Source organism: Camarhynchus parvulus, chromosome 1A (assembly GCF_901933205.1).
Source record: "Camarhynchus parvulus chromosome 1A, STF_HiC, whole genome shotgun sequence".
NCBI lineage: Eukaryota > Metazoa > Chordata > Aves > Passeriformes > Thraupidae > Camarhynchus > Camarhynchus parvulus.
In genome coordinates, this window is record NC_044586.1 from 68,369,076 (window position 1) to 68,390,880 (window position 21,805).

A 21,805-nucleotide genomic window follows, 5' to 3' on the forward strand; every position below is an offset into this window, starting at 1 on the left:
GCTCTTCCCCTTATTTTACAGCATCATCTGGCCTGAAAAAACGTCTGCTTTTCCTCTATGCTGTATTTTGCTGCCAATTCTGAGTCTGGCGAGGCTGGCTCTGCCAACTTCTTGGCTCTCTGTTACAAAAGAGAACATTAGAGAGAAGGATTTGTGAGTTAGCTGATTTGTAAACACTACAGCAAGGCACCGTGTAAACACGGTGCTTATGTCCCTGTTGTTCCTCCTGAGCAGTTTACCTGGCACCTGATGCTGAACTCCAGGATCCTCCCCTCCCACCAACATTACAGTTGCTTGGCATGTAAAAAAAAAAAAATCAAAAAAATCCCAGCTCCTCTGGGTAGCATTAAAAAAAAAATCCTTAATTAAACAGTGCTCACAAAGCATCTTGATAATTAGGAAAGTCACTGGTAATATTTTGCATGAATAATAAATGAGATCCACAGGTGCACCCGCAGTTGTTCAGCAGGATGAGGTTCAAACACGGCCAATTAGAGAGGGAGAACAGGTAAATAAACAGCAGAAGGCTCCAGACTTGCTGCTCATTTGACATCATTACTTTCACTATTGTGCAAAAAGTCCCTTCTAAGATTGCTTGGGACAAGGAGTGAGGCAGTTTTTACCTGAAGAAAAAGAACTAAAGGAAACTGGGTGCTTGCACAAAGCTGGTTTGGGGGTTTTGGAGGGGTTCTGCCCTTTCACAGAATCCCAGAATGGTTGGGGTGGGGAGGGACCTTAACATCTTCCACTATCCCAGGTTGCTCCAAGCCCCGTCCAATCTGGCCTGGGACACTTCCAGGGATGGGGAACCCACACCCTCTCCAGGCCATGAGAGCTCATGCTGCTCCATTCACAAGCATTTCCCAAGGAGGGAAGCGGTGCTGGATCAATCACAACACTCCCATCACATGGGATCCTTTTAGGTGGCTGTGATGGAAAACAGCTCAATCCAAGCCTCCTTCCTGACACCAGGGCTGGTTGTACATGAAAGTCTGTGCTTGAAAAGCTTCAGCAACAACATCTGCTGGGAAAGCGTGATTGACACAGCAGAGGGAACACCATCCAACCCCGAGGAGTGGGAAGGGAGACAGACTGCAGCATCAATCTTGTGCATAAAATAGATTTATTGTTGGTACAGAGCGAGGCATTCTCGTCAGCACTTGATACGAGCGAGGAGCACAACAGAACCATCCCATGGAAACAAAGGCCATGGAGCACCCAAAGTGTTGGGTCACAAACATCATTCCAGCAGAAGGCCTGCAGAGAGAGACTTCATCAAGCCAGGCCATTTGGGAAATAAGTTAAAGCACAATTTACAATTCTACACTGTGAGGAGAACTCTGACAGCGGGACCAGGGGTTATTCCCGAGGAACGGCCGCGTCCCGGCGCTGCAAGGGTTACACCCCTGTCTCGGACAGAGAGATGTTTCTGAGGAGATCCTCCAGTGAAATAGCAGCATTTGAAGGATATTTCCCCTCTCTAAGGTCAGAGAAAGGCTCTTTTCTTTGCCTGCCTTCAATCAGCAGTAAGTGGGCTTTGATGCGGCCTCGGACGGGCGAGCTCTGATGGAAGGAGATCCAGGCCCGGCTTCCCGAGCGCTCCTGCTGATTGAGCCCTGAGCATGCTGCCCTTCAAATGGCTCTTCCACTTCTTCTCTTTATTGGGCTGCCCTGCAAACGGGCTGCTGGGTCGTTCTTGGGGAGGAAAAAACAAAAAAGCTCTTCTGCTGAAATTAGTTGATGGTCTTGTGCTTGATTCAGACAATGCCTTTATCCTCCTCTCCCAAGCATTCTCTGCTGCAAAAATGATCAGAGGGGAGGGGAGAGACAGGGAGAAACACACATTTCAGTAACTCCAAGTTATTCTGAAGTTTGGCTACAATTCCTTCCTAGGATCTGCATTTTTTTAAAATAAAAATGCAGAACAAAAACATTGTTGATAAACACATCATGCCAGAGACAAGTCCCAGAAGCAGAATGAAGTTTGAGGACTCAACAAGGCAGTGGTTTGGAGGCCTGAAGAGTCTCACTAATGATCCATTTTCGCCTCCCCTGATGCTATCATGGCTTTAGTGCTGTGGCTATTAAAGGAGATTAAAACACCTGACCTTACAATAAGAAAAATCCCATTCCCAGCAATTAAAACTCTTGAGGAAAAATATCCTGGGAACATCCAACACTGAGCATCCCTCACCTGGCTCCTTCCTGGGTGCTGAGTCAGAATCAAAACCCCAACAGTCTGAACATGTTGCACTCAGCTCAGGCTTCATTACAGAACCACAGAGCATGGAATGGTTTGGCTTGGAAAGGACCTTAAAAATAATTTAATTCTTTTCACTCGACCAGGTTTCCTGTCCCTGGCAAGACTGGACAGGGCTTGGAGCAGCCTGGGATAGTGGGAGGTGTCCCTGCCCATGGCAGGGTTTGGAATGAGATGATCTTTAAGGCCCCTTCCAACCCAAACCCTTTTTCTTGCCACAAAACCCATCAAATGAGTAAGGACTAATTATGAGCCTCTCCTTGCAAGAAATGGCAGGAAGAGATTTGATAATTCTGAGGCTTTATGTCAGGAAGAAACCCAAATTTAAACCTTGAAATCCTCCCAACAGCTGATTCAGGTGTCTGAGCAACACTACACAGCTTGGAGGTCTGGACTGCATTGTTACAGCCATGGAAATTAGGGAAAATTAACAATAAAGGGAATTAAAACCATGTCAGGTTTAGTTCCAACCAAATTCTCATATTATTCCTTAAAAAACCCAATAAACTGTGCTATTCCACCCAGTTCCTGCAAGCGTTAAGAGCTGGATTTTATGAAAAATCTCTTTCCCAAAAGGATTGTCCAGCCTGGCCCGGCTGCCCAGGGGGCAGGGGTGGAGTCCCCCTTTCTTGAAGGATTTAAAACCCTTTAAAATGTGGATGTGGCACTTGGGGACATGGTCAGTGGTGGCCTTGGCAGTGCTGGGAATGCCTGGATTCCATGATCCTGGAGATATTTTCCAACCTTAATAATCCTGACTGTAAAATTCTCCAAGGCATCCACACAAACAGGGGGTGCCTGTCCTTGTGCCCACAAAATCCTCCAGAATTCACACAGGAGAAGGAGAGGCTGGAGGAATAAAAGGATTCAGTTTTGTGCTCTTTGGGTGCATTTACAAACAAAAATCAGGGGAAATTTCATCTGTTACCAAAACCTCCAATCCATGGCACCCCCATGGAGATTTCTGGAAAGCTCCACCTGGAAAATCCCTTTTTGCACACGAATTACAGACTCACTCCAAGCCATCTCTGGGCTGAATATTAACTTTATGTTGATTTAGCACTGCACAAGTTAACAGAGGAAATTCCCAAGGGACCTGAGAAAAAATGGGCTACCTTTGTTTAGTGTCCTAAGGAAAGAAAATGCAGATATTTGTTCATCATATCCATATTTCTGCCCACAAAATTCCACCTTCAGACAAACAGGTGTGTTGCAAGCTTTGCTTGGGTTTTATCTACATTTTGGGGCTTTTTAGTGTTTTTTCTTGTCTTTTTAAATTAATGCATTTAAAATATTTCCTTTTTTTTTTTTTAACCTAACCCCGTGGAGGGAAGCTGATCCCTTTTTTAAATTAATGTATTTTTTCTTGCCTTTTAAAATTAATGCATTTAAAATATTTCCCTTTTTAATTTTTTTTTTTTTTTACATAACCCCAAGGAGGGAAGCTGGTCCATAATAAACCTCCTTCAATGAGGGCAGGGTTAAATGATGAGGTCTTTTTGTTGAATTTCAGTTCAGTGTTTCCACATACACAAATTCCATCTGTTTTTCTCTTAGACTGGAAATTGGTATCAAAATACTGGAAGATGAGGGTAAAATCCTGGGTTTTTTTCTATTTAGGATGCATAATTAAGGATCCACTTGATCCAACAAATAAAAATAGTGGTTACACTATTTATTTACACTTTATCCCAGGCTAAAGGATAACATTTTGTAGCCAGGCTGCCAGGCACCAGAAGCTGCTGGTATTGTTATTTTAAATACTCTTAAACCTCACCTGCCTGCAGAGGCCTGAATCCTTCTGGAATTCAATGGTTTAACAGGAAATTATTGCACAGATTTGTTAAACCATGGACTAGCTGTGTTTTTATGTAAGAATCAGAAATCCTTGTAACCCAGAAGGGGAAAAATTGAGAAGAACACCCCCAAAATATGTATTTTAACAGTTAAAGTCCATATCCATGGCTGGAAAACCAGGAAAAAGGAATAAAAAGCCATGGATGGTCTGGCTGGAGTCACTTCAGTATAAATAAATGCCAGACACAATCCAAATATCTTCCCCTTAATGGCTCCATTAGGTTAAGTTTTCCTCTCCATTACTGGCATTATCATTATAATAACATGCAAACATTAATAACAGAGTTTAATTTATCTCCCCAGCTTCTCATGACTTTGGGAAGAGATTTCAAGGGAAGATACACCAATGTGTCAAACCCCTCTGAATTAACAACTCTCTGGGCTTTTCTAAAGAGGGGAGAAAAGGACAGATAGAGACATGAGATTACAGACAGCATGAGAAATAAGGAGCACACAGAAGAGAGGGGGAGATAATTATAAGCAAGATAGGGAAGAAAGAGGAGTCAATAAATTCAATTTATGAAAAGCACAGAGTGTGCTCAGCCCGAGCACAAGTGCCCAGACTCACCGCCAGGAAATCGGATTAGTTCACTTATTTGCTTTTCAATATCTTGCTCTATTCCCTCTAGCAAATTCTCTTCTTCCCTTTGTTTCTTGTAGCCAGTGTCAGTTAACTTTTTCATTTCTGAATCTGCCATTTATCCCCCTCCTCTGGCTCCCAACCAGGCACACAGAGAAGGTAATTTTGAAGTGATTTTATAGCAGCGTTTAGGAATTCTTTCAAAGGAACTGTCTGGACATGTGGGCAAACAGTGAGTAAAAATAATTACAATTACAGCTGCAGCACGTGGAGGATGGGCTGGAGTTCATTATGAAAAACAATTGCTCCTGCTTGCAAATATTTCCATCATAAAAGGCTTCCCCTTCTCTGTTATCATGAGAGAAACCTCTCTGAATTCTCATCTTGAAGCATGTGTGAAACAGAATAAGAAACATTTAGGAAACACTTTTAACTACTTGACAGGCTTGGATGAAGATCTTCAACAAAAAAAAAAAGGTGTTTAAAAGGGTTCAAAAACCTAATGCTCATATTTATGCAATTTGCTTTTCCTGCACCTTCTGAACATGAATTAATTCATCCCCATCAGAGTCTTCTGAAGAAATTCCTATCAGATACAAAGTCGACTTAGAGCTTAAACATGTCTAAGTAATTAATCCATTTTTTTCTGGTTACTTTAAAAAGTAATAAAAAAAAAATTATACATGCAATAAATTAGTGCTGCAGATGCTGCAGGGCCATGGGGAAATCCACTAGAGAACAAACCAAAACAGGGCTACAAGTGACAGAACAAGAGGAAACAGCCTCAAGCTGCACCAGGGGAGGCTGAGGTTGGATATTGTGGAAGATTTCTTCACTCAAAGGCTTGTCCAGCCAGGGCAGGGCTGGAGTGCCCATTCCTGGGGGATTTCAAAGCCCTGTGGTTGTTGCACTTGGGGACAGGGTCAGTGGTGGCCTTGGCTGTGTTGGACTGGATGGGCTTAAGAATCTTAATGATTCTGTGATTTTCACGTTATTCACTGGACTTTTCCTAAAAAAAAGGAGATTGGTGCATTCCAAAATGGGCAGGAGGAGAAATGATAGAATTCCCAGAAAGGTTTGGGTTGGAAGGGACCTTAAAGCCCATCCAGAGCCACCCCTCCCATGGCAGGGACACCTCCCACCATCCCAGGCTGCTCCAAGCTGGCCTTGAACACTTCCAGGGATGGCACAACAAACACCAATAAAGGATATATTAAAATAAGTGAGTTGGAAGGGACAGGGAGCTCTCAGTGACTGAGGCACAAGGAGCAGTGTTAATTCCAGCAGATCTTTGGGAATACCAGCTCGAGACTGCAGCATTTGAAAGCAAAAGGTCACAGAGAAGGATCAGAGGCAAAATCTCAGGGATTTTGAGCCCAAGCAGAGTTAAGCCCAGGGAAGGTGATTACCATGATCAAACACCAGCCATGCTCACCACTACCACATAAAGCTGGGTGTGCTCACGTGCTCAAATATTAACTCACAGATTTGGGCAGAAATAAAGATCACCAGACTGATTTAAGCACTTTTTACACATCCTGCATGTGGGCTGTGAGCACATTTCATGGTTTGTTTAAGAACACAACTGAGGTCAATATATGCATTTCTGCATTTGAAAGATGGAAGCTGATGAAAAAGAGTAAAAGGGAGAAATTGTAGCTTCATTTATTTAATGAGTTACATATTACTGTCATTTTCCTTCATGCTGCACTAATAAAGCATAAAGATTTTAATTGGCAGTGGCATCCATACCCTACAAAACTGGAAGCGAGGAGGGCAAGACCAGGTAAAGGGCAATTTTAGAGCCTTGCATGACACAAGACAGAAGAAATCAAGAATTCCAAGTGGTCACCAACGTAGTTTGAGACATCCATGAGCTTCTCATATTTATGGCAAAGACTACCAGGTATTTTAATCCCCTTGTTTTACTGCTAAAACTGTAGATAACAGGAAACATCTGCCAACAGCAAGAGCTGCTACACTAAACAACAGCTTCCCAGGGGAAGAGATGGAAACCTGAGCATTTAAATCAACTCTGAGTGGTCTCCACAGAGCTCAGGGAACGCACACACTGGGAAATGCTCGGGCACGGAGGAAGGACTAATTAGAAATCCCTCCGTTCATCATTCCATCATTTTTCAGTGAGAACAGGCCCAGCTCACCTGTTTGGCATGATTGACACAGTGCAGGTACTGGCTGGCCAGGGCAGAGCAGCTCAGGGTCTCCTGGGCATGTTCCCGGTAGCACTGGAGGATTTTATCCTGCAGCTCCCCACAGATGGGGTGGGACTCGTATCTCCTGTGGGAACAGACAACAGCTTCAGGGTTTCCTTCTAAAAACAGCTCAGCAAAGACAAAAAACTTGCATTATTTTATTATTATTATTATTAATATTATTATTTTTGAATCTGTTTGGGTGGGAAGGGACAAAGCACATCCAGTTCCACCTCCTGCAGGGACACCTTCCAGGGTGCTCCAAGCCCCAATGTTCAGCCTGGCCTTGGACACTTCCAGAGGAAAGAATTCATCCCTGTGAGGGTGGTGAGGTCCTGGCACTGACTGCTCAGGGCAGCCCTGATGCCTCAGGTTTTGGTTTTTTTATTTTTCACATTCTGTGCTGCTTTAGTGTGGGTCTGAGCTTCATATTATGGGATGGTGAGCTCTGTGCACAGCGCAGGGAGACAAAACAATTCCTGCTCCAGCTGGGCACCAAGGACAAATGACCCAAATCTCAGCCCAGGAGCACAAACCCCGTGGGCTGCAGAGAGAAAAACAAGCAGGGTGGGACTGCAGGGGCTAAAGCTGCAATGGGACAATGAACTGCAAGGTGCAAATGGAGCAGAACTGATCCCAGGGAGAGACCCCGGGAGCGCTCGTGCATTTTGGGGCCATTTTGGTTCATCTTGGGTGCAGCCCTGGCTGGGCTCTTGTGCTGCACAAGGTGCATCCATGGAGGAGATCCTTTCCATAAATCCCTGCTTTATTCTGGAACTCTGTCCAGTCTCTTCTCAAGGCATCACCTCCATCCCTGGCAGTGTCCAAGGCTGGGTTGGACGGGGCTTGGAGCACCCTGGGATAGTGGAAGGTGTCCCTGCCCATGGAAATGGGGTTGGAACTGGGTGATCCTCAAGATCCCTCCCAACCCAACCCACTCTGTGATTCTGATTCTCATTTTGCTGATTGGCCAAGGCAGGTTTCCCCCATCAGGGCAATGAAACACGAAGCACAAACGCTGCTCCTCCGGGGAATTGATTTCTTGACAATCACTGAAGACGTGGTGCTAAAATAAAGAGACTGTTAAGTCACCTTGATTTTACAGCATGTACCTATATAAAACATCTCTTCCTCCTTTCATTCATTATGTGAACCTGTGAAATCTAAACCAGAATTTAAATGCAGTCCCAGGTGCTTCCACACTTTATGATCTCCTAGTTCAAACTTCTGCAGACTCTTACGGAAGAGGATTTTCCCTTAATCCCCCCTGTGCTGAGATCAGCACGTGCTTCAAAGGCATGTCAGGCATCAAAATGTGCAACCACAAACTGCTGCACATGGAGGGAGGATGGCAAGGTCTGCACTGGGACAGGGAACACAGAAACAGCAGGGATGTTCTCTGTAGACATCTCCCAGCAGTGATGATTTAGGTCCAACTAAACCAGAGCTCAATTAAAATGCCCAAACTCCTGGTGTGAATTGATAAATCAATACAAGAGAACCTGAATTAACTAAAAATACTCACAGTAAACCTAGCTGTGCCTTTATTCACAAGTGATTTTAAAGTGAACTCATATACAGGTGAAGAGAGAAAGGAATGGCTGCTCTAGCATGGCTGCACAAATTCTGTCAGTGTAAATAAAGCCATTTCAATGGGGGAACTCTCTAACCCATGATAAACAGCTTTTAAATTGTGGGGTTTTTTTCCCAGAGCCACGCCATCAGTGACCAAAATCCAGGTATAATTCCTTATTTGAACATTCCAAAGGATTCTGTACACTGCCAACCATATGGGTGCCCTGTGAGCCACATCATCTCCTGCCCCTCAGTGATTTGTTTTCACACTCACTTTTCCCTCCATTCAGGGGGGATTTTTGTAAACCTGCTCTCAGCTCTGTCCTTTTGAGAACACAGCCACTTCCTCCAAGCCAAGCAAGTCCATTTCCTGAATTAATCTGAAGAGAGAAAGGAATGGCTGCTCTACCATGGCTGCATAAATTCTGTCAGTGTAAATAAAGCCATTTCAATGGGGGAACTCTCTAGCCCATGATAAACAGCTTTTAAATTGTGGGGTTTTTTTCCCAGAGCCACACCATCAGTGACCATAATTCCTTATTTGAATGTTCCAAAGGACGCTGTACATTGCCAAGCATATGGGAGCCCTGTGAGCCACATCATCTCCTGCCCCTCAGTGATTTGTTTTCACACTCTCACTTTTTCCCCCCCATTCAGGGGGATTTTTTAAACCTGCTCTCAGCTCTGTCCTTGTGAGAACACAGCCACTTCCTCCAAGCCAAGCAAGTCCATTTCCTGGATTAATCTGAAGGTGAACACTGTCTGTGTATTGATCAGCTGTGCTTGTTCCATTCCCCTAATGCTCTGTTGGCACTTTTGGGAAAGCACTAAATGAAATTACTGCCTGGCATGAGAGGGCCATAAACCACAGGCTGCAGGATCTCCTGTTGGGAAAGGAGGTTCCAATGTGCATTATGGGAACCCCTCTGAAGGGTTTCCCATCGATTTCTGGACTCACTCACAGATGGATGGTCAGAAACAACAGCAAGGAAACTCCTCCAAAGGGGAATGAAATATCTCCCTAACAGAGAACCTCCTGAAGCTGCTATGATTACATCAGTTAATACTTAAATGGGACACTGGGAAGGAATTCCTGGCTGGGATGGAATTCCCAGAGAAGCTGTGGCTGTCCCTGGATCCCTGGAAGTGCCCAAGGACAGGCTGGATGGGGCTTGGAGCAGCCTGGGGTACTGGAGGGTGCCCTGCAATGGCAGGGGATGGATCTGGATGGGCTTTAAGGTCCCTTCCAACCCAAACCATTCAGTGGTTCCATGAATAAAGTCATTTTACAGAAGTATTTAAGGGTCTGTGGGGTTTGACTGAGGGAAAAGCTCTAAGAAAAGGTTAATAGTGCAAACTCAGCAGTTATGAGGAATTCTATTGGGGAAATGTGGAGGTTTTAAATGCCTGAGTGGATAAAGCAAGCTGGTCTGGTCCCAGGCAGGGCCAGGAGATCCTCAGAGCAGGAGGTCCTGAACTATCCCCTGTCCTGAGAGAGATCTGTATTTTGGGACATGTGGCAGGAAAAGCATCACCAGAGTATCTCAGAATGGTTTGGGTTGGAAGGGACCTGAAAGCCTCTTCAGTGCCACCCCTGCCATGGACAGGGACACCTCCCACTGCCCCAGGCTGCTCCAAGCCCTAGTGTCCAACCATGAACACTTCCAGGGATCCAGGGGCAGCTCCAGCTGCTCTGGGAAATCCATCCCAAGGCCCCACCAGCACTTCCCAGCCAGGAATTCCTTCCCAATATCCCATCCAAATTCCCCCTCCTCCAGTTTCAATCTCTTGTCCTATCACAACCTGCCCCTGCTAAATGAACGTGATTGTGTCCTACACCATATTCATTAAATTAATTAATTAATTGCTCAGGGATTTCACAACTAAACTGAAGGAAAACCACAAACCATGGGAGCGCAGCAGGAATGCCAGGGAATGCTGACAGATCTCCAGCTCAGTGCAACTCCAGAGCTCCTTAACAGAACCAACACACCCAAAATCTCCAAGCTTGTGCTTTTCTCAGCACAAGTCAATATGAGCAGCAGCCACATGGCATGTGAGGAACAGCGTGGTTTTATTAAGTTTGCAATTCCTTGATCTGCTTTCCCTTCTCCAGCTGCTCCTGAAGCACCTCCCATGCCAGAATAATCTTTCAGTGCTGGAATAAACCTCTGAGGGATCTGTGCACCCACCTTTTCCAGAGAGCTGATGCATCACAACCTCATAACGGTAATAGGATGAAAACACAAAAGGAAAGCGAGAGAGAGAGAGAGACAGTCTTAAAAAGAAATATTCTATGCTAAAGCATGAAAAGAAAATTTAATGAAGGGAACTTTGTAGTCATCTGGGCTCTCTCAAAGAGCATAGCTTATTGTGCTCCTGGGGGCTTGGGGAGAGGAGCCCCTCCATGGCATTCAAACAAAATGTCTACTAAAGAGGAAATTTGAAATCACCACGGTGAGCTTTGCGAGTTTCGTGCTAAAACTGACACTCTCACTGAAGGAATCTGAATGGCTGATGAGTTTCCAGCTGTGCAGGTATCTGGCATAATCCCCCCCAAGATCAAGACTTCAAGCAATTGTCATAAAATATGGGGGGGGGGAAAATACAGCAACAAAAAAGGAGAGCGTGAGATAAAAATAGTGCCATGAGATGGGCAGGAGTACCCAGGGCTTAATTTAATTCCTCATTAAAGTGCTGACACCTATCAAAGGCAGCTGATTTTATTTGTGTAACCCTTGGCTACTTCTGAAGTAGTGAATTAAACAGACCAGACTGGTGCTCTGTGTCCGAGCAGCACAGCCCACAGCTCCCTAAGATCAAATCTTGCTGTGCCTCCTCCCCAGAGCAGCTCAGCACATCCAAACCACAAACTGGGGAAGTCCAGGGAAGTCTTCACTTGAAAACAAAACCCTCCAAATGAACGTGATCCCACTGAGCCCAGAGCAGCAGCACAGGAGGGTGTTGCAGAGGATGTTCTGACCTGGTTTATTGAGTCCTGCTGATGGAGGAGAGGAGCCATGCTGTGACCAGGCCGGGCAGAATGTAAAATAAACAACAAAAAAAAAAAGGAAGGTGTTTCTTTTCTCAGTGTTCTCAGAATAAACACACAAGGATAAGGGACAACAAATGGGGAAGCAAAAGGCAATCCACACCCTCGAGGTGGGCAGCCCATGAAGTGTGTAACAGCTGAATTGTTTTCAGGTGCTTTATGAAGAGCCAAGAGGGGTTTCAGAAGGATTTGTGGGAATTTAATCAATTAACATTGTCTGTGTCCAGCAGAAATTCCTTCCTGGAAAGAGAAAACGTGTTTCATGGAACCATGGAATAGTTTGGGTTGGAAAGGACCTTAAAGCCCGTCCAGTGCCACCCCTGCCATGGCAGGGACACCTCCCACTGTCCCAGGCTGCTCCAAGCCCTGTCCAACCTGGCCTGGGACATTCCAGGGATCCAGGGGCAGCCCCAGCTGCTCTGGCAATTTTGGAAATGAGATTGAAATTGAAATGGGGATGAGTAAGGAGTAAAAGTGGAGTCACAGATACTTCAGAGAGAAGTCAGTAGGGAACTGGACATAGCAGGGAAGCAGAAATGGGACAGGCAGGGCTGGGAAAGTGAAGATGTGTGATTTTCCTGGGGAACACTGGTGAGGAAGCCAGCAGCAGGATGAAAGGGGATGATGTGAATTTAGGGTAGGAAAATCACTTCCACCAGACACAGGGCAAGATTCTATTTCTTTTGGCCAGGAGGGAAAAAAAAAGAAGTAAAACAAAGGTTGGTAGCCTGAGCAGAGATGGATTTAGCTGAGCAGATGGACAGGAAAGGCCACAGTGGAGCGATTTTGCAAATGGAGGCAGCAAGAGAAACGTGAGCCCAGCTCAGGAGAGCCTGAGGGAAGGGCAGCTCAAAGCTGAAGTGTGGAGGACACCTCTGAAACAGCAGCAAGGCATTTGTGCTCTCCATCCCCACCCAAAAAAGGTGCTGGTGAGAGGATTCTTTTTTTAACATCACCTCACCCAAAAAGGCTCTCCCAGCAGCATCACTGCTGAGCGAATCCACAGGACGGGTTTGTAGCACAGAAAATAACTGTAAAACAGAACCCAGGGGAAAAAAAGACAAAAGGGCACATGGTAATGAAGGCCCTCACTGCTGCACCATTATTTTTAGTTTTTCCATTAATTTACTCTTTCTATTAAACTATTTTTGAAGCTTGTTTTTGCACATGCAGTAGGTGATGACTCGAAGGCAGGGTACGAACGCGTGAGGCACAAACCAAACGGTTCAGTTCTTCTCCCAGTGCTTGGGAAGGAAAAACACAGATCTGATTGCTGAGTATCTACAAATGCTGGTCCCTAATCAAGCTGTGCCCACACACAGCCCTCACAATCACGGCGTGGGAAGTGCTGCCAGCAAAAGATCAAGTACTGCAGAGTTGATTCTTGCTTTTATTTACACTCGGGTGCCGAGTGTGACTTCTCCAAAAGGTGTCAGAGAAAGAATTTTCCTAATGAATCTCTGCTGAAATGCTGCAAGGGAACCACAGTGGCTTCTGCTCTGCAATTGAGAATGTAAAATCTACAGAGGAATACTAAATAAATGACTTAAAGGTTGGAATGCAGCTTACTCCACTTTTTGTGCGACTCATAATCAAGTAAAGAGTTAATCTTCCCTGTATTATTTTATATCATTTCTCCAAAAACCCCTGCACCCTAAAATCCCAGGGAAATCTTTGTCATCCTCTCATTTATTTCATCTCTTACCCAGCCTTGTCAAAAGCAAATGAAGATCTGCTTCAAACATTCTGACATTTGGAATTTGGGGAAGGAAAGGAAAAAGGGGGAAAGAGAGGAGAGGGAGAGGGGAGGAAAGGGAAGGAAAAGGGAAAGAGAAAGGGAAAGGAAAAAAGGAAAAGGAAAAGGGAAAGGAAAAGGAAAAAGGAGAAAGGAGAAAGGAGAAAGGAGAAAGGAGAAAGGAGAAAGGAGAAAGGAGAAAGGAAAAATGAAATGGATAGGCTTTAAGGTCCCTACCAACCCAAACCATTCCAGGACTGAGCAATTCCACATTTGCACATGGAAAGTTATGAACATCCTTAAATCTTTCTTGGGCAAGGACTGAAGAGGAAGACAACAGGATGAGGATCAGGAAAAAATATCCTGGCTGTGGATCCGAATTTGTTGGATGAACTGGTTGCCAAGGACAACCTTCAGGCCCTCAGGACACCACATGAGGAGCAGATCTCTTCAGCCCAGAGAAGGACAACTGCAAGAGCTGGATCTCAATTATCAATGAATTACAGGATGAAATCATCAATGGATTACAGACAGAGGCAGCCAGACAGGTTTCCCAGCAGTGGGTTTACAATGCCAAAAAAAAAATCCAAACCTTTCCCAAAGAAATGCAAAGCTGGGACTCAATAATCCAAACCTTTCCCAAAGAACAGCTAATGAAAAGGTGGGACTCGCTGTCAGAGCATACTGGGGTTATCAAAAGCACATTTAGGTTCAAAAATAGCTCTACAGGAAGGTGTGAGGTGCCCAGCAAGAGATTACAAGCAAGATGTGCCTCGGGAAAGCCCCACACCACCACTTGTTTGAAGGCAAAATGGTATCACTGAACACTTCCCTCATTTTTACAGCATTCCCTAAAAACCCACTCCCAGCTCAGGAGACTGATCTGACCTGCTGTGGTTGCCTAAATTCCAAATACCTCAAGAAGCAAGCTATCAAATGAAGACAGGATTCCCATCCACCCTGAGAGACAAAAGGAGTTTGAATACTTTGATTTAAACTGATATGAAGCGATTTGCATGATCCCAAACCACTATTTGTTTGTAAATTCCCCTCCCCTCCAAAAATAGAAGAAAAAATCCTCTTCAAATCCAAAGCACACCACCATTAATGCACAAATGTACCTCTCCCACAGCTGGTTCCTGCAGCTGTGAAGGGAGCAGAGTGCTGGAATTACCCAAATTTAGGATGCACATTTCTTTTTAGCTTAAGGGACAGTTTTTAGTGAATAGCAGGATACTAAAATAAACAATCACATGCATGGCAATGATACAAATTCCTTCTAACAGGGGCATGGATGCTGCTACAAAGTAGGAAAGAGAATTTAGCAACTGCAGGCTTTAATTAGAAGGAACTCAAGGAGGAGCAGTTTTAACTCTGTGGAATATTTTGTAGTACCTAAATGTTATATATAGAAATATAGAGAGAAATACTTCTTGGCCTTGCACAGATCAAACCCAGCTCTTAATTCTGAGAAGTTCAGAGCCAAAGAATGATCCCAGATGTAGCCAAGCCTGTCCCACCACTGCTGAGGACAAAATCCAAATTTTCCCAGCTCCAGAGTCCCATCAGCTCCGTGTGGATGGAGCCAACCCCTCAAATTTCATGATCAGCAATCCAACATTTGCATCCAAACCTCATCATGTCAACCCAGATCACAGACTATTTTTAGAGCTTGCATGTGGTATCACTTGGGCTCAGCCTCACTCACCCAAAAAAGAATTATTTAATGAAGATTGGCAAGATTCCACTTGGCTGTTCAGGAGAACACAAGTCAGGGATCATCACTGCAAACAACACCATGTGCTAGAATTCCTTACTATTTACTCCTAATAAGGAATTTGGAGGAGGTTTCTGAAGGTTTAGGGAAGCAAAGGAATCAAAGCTCTCCTCAGCTCCAGCTCGTGGAAAGGCAGATCCAGGCTCCGGGAGACTGAATTGATACTTTGCTGATATTTCTCATAGAAGTGGCTGATGGCAGTTGCAGGATTACTTGGATATATTAACAACCACTACCTGAAAGATTAAACCTTGATATTTATAATTTTTAAAGGAAAAAAAAATTCTGCATAATTCTGCAACAGTTTGAAACCTGCTTCTATATGAAGGTGACAAAAACCCAGAGTTTCATCCATTCAAATGATCTATTTTAGTGTTATCCCCGTCCCTGCATTAAATTTTCCACAGTAACTTTACATCACTGTGTGTGTAAAGCACACAGACACACACACAAAAAAAAATGCAGACAGATCCAAATGAGCAGCATAAACCAAATGCAGGACAGCAAAGCACATTGTGGATTTATTACCGCCACTTATTTCCTAAGAGCTACAACTCACTGCAGGCTTTGTAAAGGCCTAACATCACACCATCATCTCCAAACCCTGGTGATAAAAACCCTCACACAAAAAAAAAACAAAACCACCCAAAACCAACCAGTTTTGCCTTTTTAAAGGTGCTAAATAATATGTTCTAACAAGCAGGCACTTTTTCCCTCTCTAGCAAAGGTCAACTACAGCACTCAACACAAAGCACCACAAGACACTAACTCGTGGCACATTATTATCCAAATATTACTCTCCAGAGCAATATAGATTTAACTATTCTCTTCAGCTATAAAAGGCCCCAAACCCCTGTTAAGTGACCACAAAAATCAAAGATATTATGGGCAGAAGCAGCGTCCAGAAAAAGCAATCACCAGTTAAACACTCCGAGGCTCGCCGCTCGCGTGGGTGACGATTACTCGAGGGAACTGAAGGTTGTAATCTTAAGAGAAAGCAAAATAAACGCCAATTTTTCATTTGGCCATGAAGTTATTTCAGAAAACAGGCTTGGATTCACTCTGCTACGCCACAAAGGCCACGTGTGATTCTACAAACCTTGGGTTGGGATGAGGCCCAGCCACTCTTTTCATAAAATAGAATCAGCTGGGTTGTAACAACAAATCCATCAATCAAATGATTCAACAATCAAATGTCATCAACTCCTACAAGCAACAATAATCCCACTGAGAGGGTGCTGAGAACCAGGGGCCACTGCACCTTGCTCTAATATATCTGTCTTAAGATATCTTTGTCTTAAGATTTCTTTTTTTAAACATTTTTGCTGCTGTGTTTTTCTACACCTTGACATTATTGATGTATTTATTGTAGATGTTGTCATCAACTCCAACAAAGAGAAATAATCCCACTGAGAAGGTGCTGAGAATATAGCTTAGTCTTAAGATATCTGGATGATTTTAAAAAAAATATTTCTGTTGTTGTGTTTTTCTAGACAATGATGTTACTGATGTATTGTAGATGTTTTGGAGTTTTACTTTTTATTTTAGTGTGGTTTGGATTAGTTCATGGTAGATGGTGGGGTTGTGTTTCTATTTTTGGGCTAGTTGGGTTTAGGTGTACTGGATGTTTTTTAGGAGAAAGTAAAGTGAGGTTTGTATTTTGTTTCTAAAGGAAATGGAGAAAAATGTATTGATAATGTTAACAGGGGGATGTTATTTTGTTGTTCTGGATTCTAGGTTGTATTGGAGTTTTAACATGTTTGGTATAGTAGTGTTTAATGGTGGAGTTATTTTATTTAAGGTATGATAGTTCATAGCTATTTTTTATTTTTAATAATAATAATTTTAATAATAAATTTATTTTTAATATTAAAAATAAAATAGTACTGTTTGGTATAGTAGTGTTTAAAGGTGGAGTTATTTTATTTAAGGTATGATAGTTCATAGTTAATATTTTAAAAAAATGATAATAATGTTAATAATAAATTTCTTTTTAATAATAAAAATAAAATAGTACTGTTTGGTATAGTAGTGTTTAAAGGTGGAGTAATTTTATTTAAGGTATGATAGTTCATAGTTAATATTTATTTTTAATAATAATAATTTTAATAATAAAACTTTTTAAAGAATAAAAATAAATTAGTACTGTTTGGTGCAGTAGTATTTAATGGTGGAGTTATTTAAGGCATGATAGTTTATCATTATTATTTTCCAAAATAATAATTAATAATAAACTTTTAAAATAAATAAATTGTGTTTGGTATTAATAATTAAAATATAAATAGTTCAAAACAATAAAATGGTAATTTGGTTATTATAAATTAATAGCTGTTTTTAATAGTGTTTAATGGTGGAGTTAATTTATTTAGGTATGATAGCTCATAGTTAATCTTTATTTTTTAATAATAATAACAATGTTAATAATAGTATTCTTTTGTTAATAAAATTAATAAATGTAACTTTTAATAATAATGATAATAATAATTTAATAAAAAATATACCACGTGTTACAGAAACATTAAAACAGAATGTCCTCAACATCCTTTGTGGCACTCAAGGAAAGAAAATGTTCCCCATACCAGGACCAGGTCAGGAATTAGAGCTGGAGGAGTGAGCTGCAAATAACAACACTCACCTTTTTTTGTTCATTAGTCTCATTATTTAAATTATTTTTCAAGTTTTCAAGTAATTTTTCACCGCCTGTTGGTGTTTCCCTCAGGCTGCTGTAAGACATGACAACAAAGCTGCTCCAGGGCTGGAGCCAGGCTGGGAGAGCTGGGAATGTTCCCCTGGAGCAGGGAAGGCTCCAGGGAGAGCTTCCAGCACATTGCAGGGCCTGCAGGGGCTCCAGGAGAGCTGCAGAGGGACTGGGGCCAAGGCCTGCAGGGACAGCACCCAGGGAACGGGCAGAGGGCAGGCATGGATGGGATTTGGAAGAGCCTGGAGCTGCTCAGGGGTGGAATTGACCCCTGGCAGTGCACTGAGGATGTGGAAAAGCCAGCACAGCTCTCACTCCATCCAGGGCTTCTCCATGGTGTGGATGTGACTCAGGAAAGGCCCATGGCAGGGTTGGGGACTGGACACTTCTGCCCAAGCCTTGACTCAAGAGCCACCACTGGGCTGTGACCTTCAGTGGTCACATCTTCCCTCAAAGTCAGGAAGCTCCAAGGAGTTGGGAACTTGCAGGAGGAAAACCTTGGTGAGAGCTGGAGGATGAGCCAAATTAATAAAAAACTAATTGCTGTGAGGACAGAAGGAAAAAAAAAAACCCAAACAAACTAAAAAAATCTGTCAATTCCTATAGAATCACAGCATCCCTGGGTTGGGAGAGACCTTCAAGGCCATGGAGCCCAGCCCAGCCCCTGGCACCCAGTGCCCCATCCAGGCTTGTTAAACACCCCCAGGGATGGTGACTGCACCCCCTCCCCGGGCAGCCATTGCAGAACTTTATCCCCCTTGCTGGAAAAGCTTTTTCCTGCTCTCCAGCCTGAATTTCCCTTGGCACAGCTCGAGGCTGTGTGCTCTGGTTGTGTCAGAGCTGCTGGAGAAAGAGCCCAAGCCCAGCTGGGCACAGGCACCTTTCAGGGGCTGCAGGGAGTGCTGGGGGCAGCCCTGAGTCTCCTTTTGTGCAGGCTGAGCACCCCCAGCTCCCTCAGGGGTTCCTCTCAGGTTTGTGTTCCAAACCCCTCTCAGAGCAGCTGGGGCTGCCCCTGGATCCCTGCAATGTCCCAGGCCATGGCACTGGATGGTCTGGAACATCCCTTCCAACCCAAACCATTCCCTGGATCTGTGAGGGCACCAGGGGAGCAGTTTGAGGCCGAAGATCCTGATAGAAACCTCAGTGCCAGCCCACAAAAACCTTTCAAAGGTCTCTCCTCACCCCCTCCCTGTGCTGGCAGCATTAATTAGACACTGGCTTATTTAACAGAATTTCACTCTGCTCCAAAAAAAGTCATCCTTGTGTTTTATAACCTCAGCACAATTTTTGAGCTCCTATTTCTTTTTGCAAGGTCTTCAGGTGGTTTGGTAAAGGGAATGCTTTTAAGTTAAAGCAGCTCAAGTTTGACAAACTTTAGATTAACCACTCACATTTTTCCCACTTAGGTCGTGCCCCTTGATTTCAATTGGTCCTCACTAAAGTTTCCTGCTAATTGCTGCTGAGTGAAGAATTCATCTTGCTGCTCCTGAGGCTCATCTTGTTACAAAGGATGGTTTGAGAGAAGGAAAATAGTTCTGAAACCTGGTGATCTTTGCCATCATGTTGGGATTTTTGGGTTTGTTTTGAAGGGGCTTAAATGCAGCAGTGTGAAATAACCCTCAGAGAGCAGTCATAATTAAGGGGAAAATGAATCAGTGATGGGAATTGTAAGAGAAACAGCATTTTTTACCACAGACCTTTCCTCCTCCTCCTCCTGGCATCATTTGTGCAAGCAGGTATAATTTCAGTGACCTCTTTCATTCCATGCAAACAAAAAAAAGCCTCTCTGGGGGTGCTGCCACTAGAAACCAGCAGGATTTTCTCACCTTCATCCCACTCCATGGGAAAGGTGAGTCCACTTAAAAGCTGAGGAGGGAATAAGTGCAAACCCCCCCCCCAAAAGGTACAGGGAGTTCACAGAGACAATAATGAACATAATTACAGTTAGTTATTGTTTGCTCTACTCACAACCCGACTTTATAATGCTCCTGCCAGCAGAGCTGCTTTATGGGATGTCTTTTTCATGCAGCAAACCTTTTCATAAATCAAAGCCTCAAAGCAATAGCAGGCAGTTTCTCCTGCAGCCTGTTTGAAAATAAAAGTTAACACCGAGCCCTGGCTGTTATCAATCTTCATAAATGTGTCCATGATACAGCAAATGTGTTCCATATTACCCCAGCTCTGCTCCTAATGCATGCACAGGAGCAAACCCAGGGGCTTAATGGAGCTCCTAAATGCCTTGGAAGTGGGAGCCACGCTAAGTGGCAAGGGAAGTTTGAAAGGAATAACTGCTTTTCTCATTTCTTTCCATGCAGGATGAAATTATTCCCCTTCCAGCTTGAAAAATGTGTATTGTGCTACAATACACAAAATAGAGACCCCAGGAAAACGTGGGTTGTGTTTAAGGAACTGCAGTTGGAAGGTGAAATTATCAGGATTTCAGGGATTTCTTTTAGCACAGATCTGTGGGACTGAGGGGTTTTATATTCAAGCACTGAACTGAAAATCTGACAGAATTAATAAACTTATTGCAGTGGCACCCATAACCTCTGAAGGAGGAGAAAGGGGAACTGATCTGTATTAATTTGTATTTTCCAGGGCCTGCAGGGGCTCCAGGAGAGCTGCAGAGGGACTGGGGCCAAGGCCTGCAGGGACAGCACCCAGGGAATGGCTCCCAGTGCCAGAGGGCAGGCATGGATGGCATCTTGGCAATGAGGAATTCCTGGCTGGGCTGGGATTGCCAGAGCAGCTGGGGCTGCCCCTGCATCCCTGCAATGCCCAAGGCCAGGCTGGATGGTGGGATGCATCCCTAGGGATGGTGGGATTGGGATGGGATGGGGTTGAAGGTCCCTTCCCATCCAAACTGCTCTGGGACTCTGGGATTTGGGACACTCAGAATCCACCCCAAGGGATTTTTATGGAAGTTGGGGATGGAAAAGGGAAGGGAGACCCTTCCTGGAGTCCTGAGATTCCCAGTGAAGCCCCCGGATCCCAAAATCCCTTCCTAGAGAGGAGTCAGGGTGGGGATGGATCCAATCCCAGGCTGGGAGAGCTGGGAATGGAGGGAATTCCCTGGGAAGGGAGACTGGGGTGGGATTTTGGGAAGGGATTCCCAGAGCAGCTGGGGCTGCCCCTGATCCCTGGGATGTCCCAGGCCAGGCTGGACACTGGGGCTGGAGAAGCCTGGGACAGGGGGAGGTGTCCCTGCCATGGCAGGGGTGGCACTGGGTGACCTTTGAGGTCCCTTCCCACCCAAACCATTCTGTGATCCTGTGATTTACCCACTTTAAAGAAACCTAAATACTCGTTTTACAAACTTTATTTGCTGAGTCTGACAGCCCTTTGCAACCACCCCCATGATTGGAGATTATTTCCCCAAATATTTACTGCCCACTTTGCCTTTAAACTGTGATTTCCCTCAGGTGCACTCCAAGCAGAATGGCTGTGGTGTGTTTTTTGCCCTGATTTTTGAACACTACTGGAAAGGAGATTAAAATAAAAGAGGGGAACCACATGTCATGTGGTAACAGAGATAACCTGTAATTCATTCTTCACCCTGTACCCAGGAACAGGTGAATTCTCCTTAAAAAAATCCCACCAGCAGCTCTGGGAAATATTCTCCCTTCCCCAAAGGCAGATCTGTGCTGGAGGCTCCCAAGTGAGATTTGTAGGATTTGATCCTACAGATGGCTTGGCCTCATTAAAAACATCCTTAGAAAAGGTATTTGTAAATCTCAGCCACAAAAGATTAGGAAATACAGAACAAATTAATAATAAAAAGGAGCTGCTGAGGGGTTTAACCTCCCAGCTTTAATGCTGTAATTGGGAAATCTGTGACTGGTGTTCAGAGGAAATCCCAACAAAGGATAAGGCATTAAATCAAGAGGCTTTATTCCTTGTTTGGAATAAACCTGGGGAGGGAGGAGGCAGCCAGATGTGCCCTGGAAAGCCAAACACACCAGGAGGAGCTGCTCATTCCTCAGGAGCAGCTCCCAAACCTGCAGCCAGAGCAGGGATTGTCCCAATGAGGGCATCCAGGAATTCCCCCAGCACTGACT

The 21,805-nt window shown here is 44.1% G+C and overlaps 1 protein-coding gene across 3 annotated transcripts in view; it reads right to left on the reverse strand.

Moving 5' to 3' along the window:
- Positions 1 to 1,104: 1,104 nt before the first annotated feature.
- CHCHD3 (coiled-coil-helix-coiled-coil-helix domain containing 3) overlaps positions 1,105 to 21,805 on the reverse strand; it is a 142,557-nt gene continuing 121,856 nt past the window's right edge. For 2 of the 3 annotated variants that reach the window (XM_030960083.1, XM_030960082.1), the window contains 2 exons: positions 6,860 to 6,995; positions 1,105 to 1,797 (listed from right to left, as the gene is read on the reverse strand). In XM_030960083.1, coding sequence (XP_030815943.1) covers positions 1,771 to 1,797; positions 6,860 to 6,995 — 163 coding nt within the window. In that variant the 3' untranslated portion in view covers positions 1,105 to 1,770. Of the gene's footprint in view, positions 1,798 to 6,859; positions 6,996 to 13,931; positions 13,944 to 21,805 lie in introns of those variants that run through there. The other variant, XM_030960084.1, reaches the window with a different exon arrangement.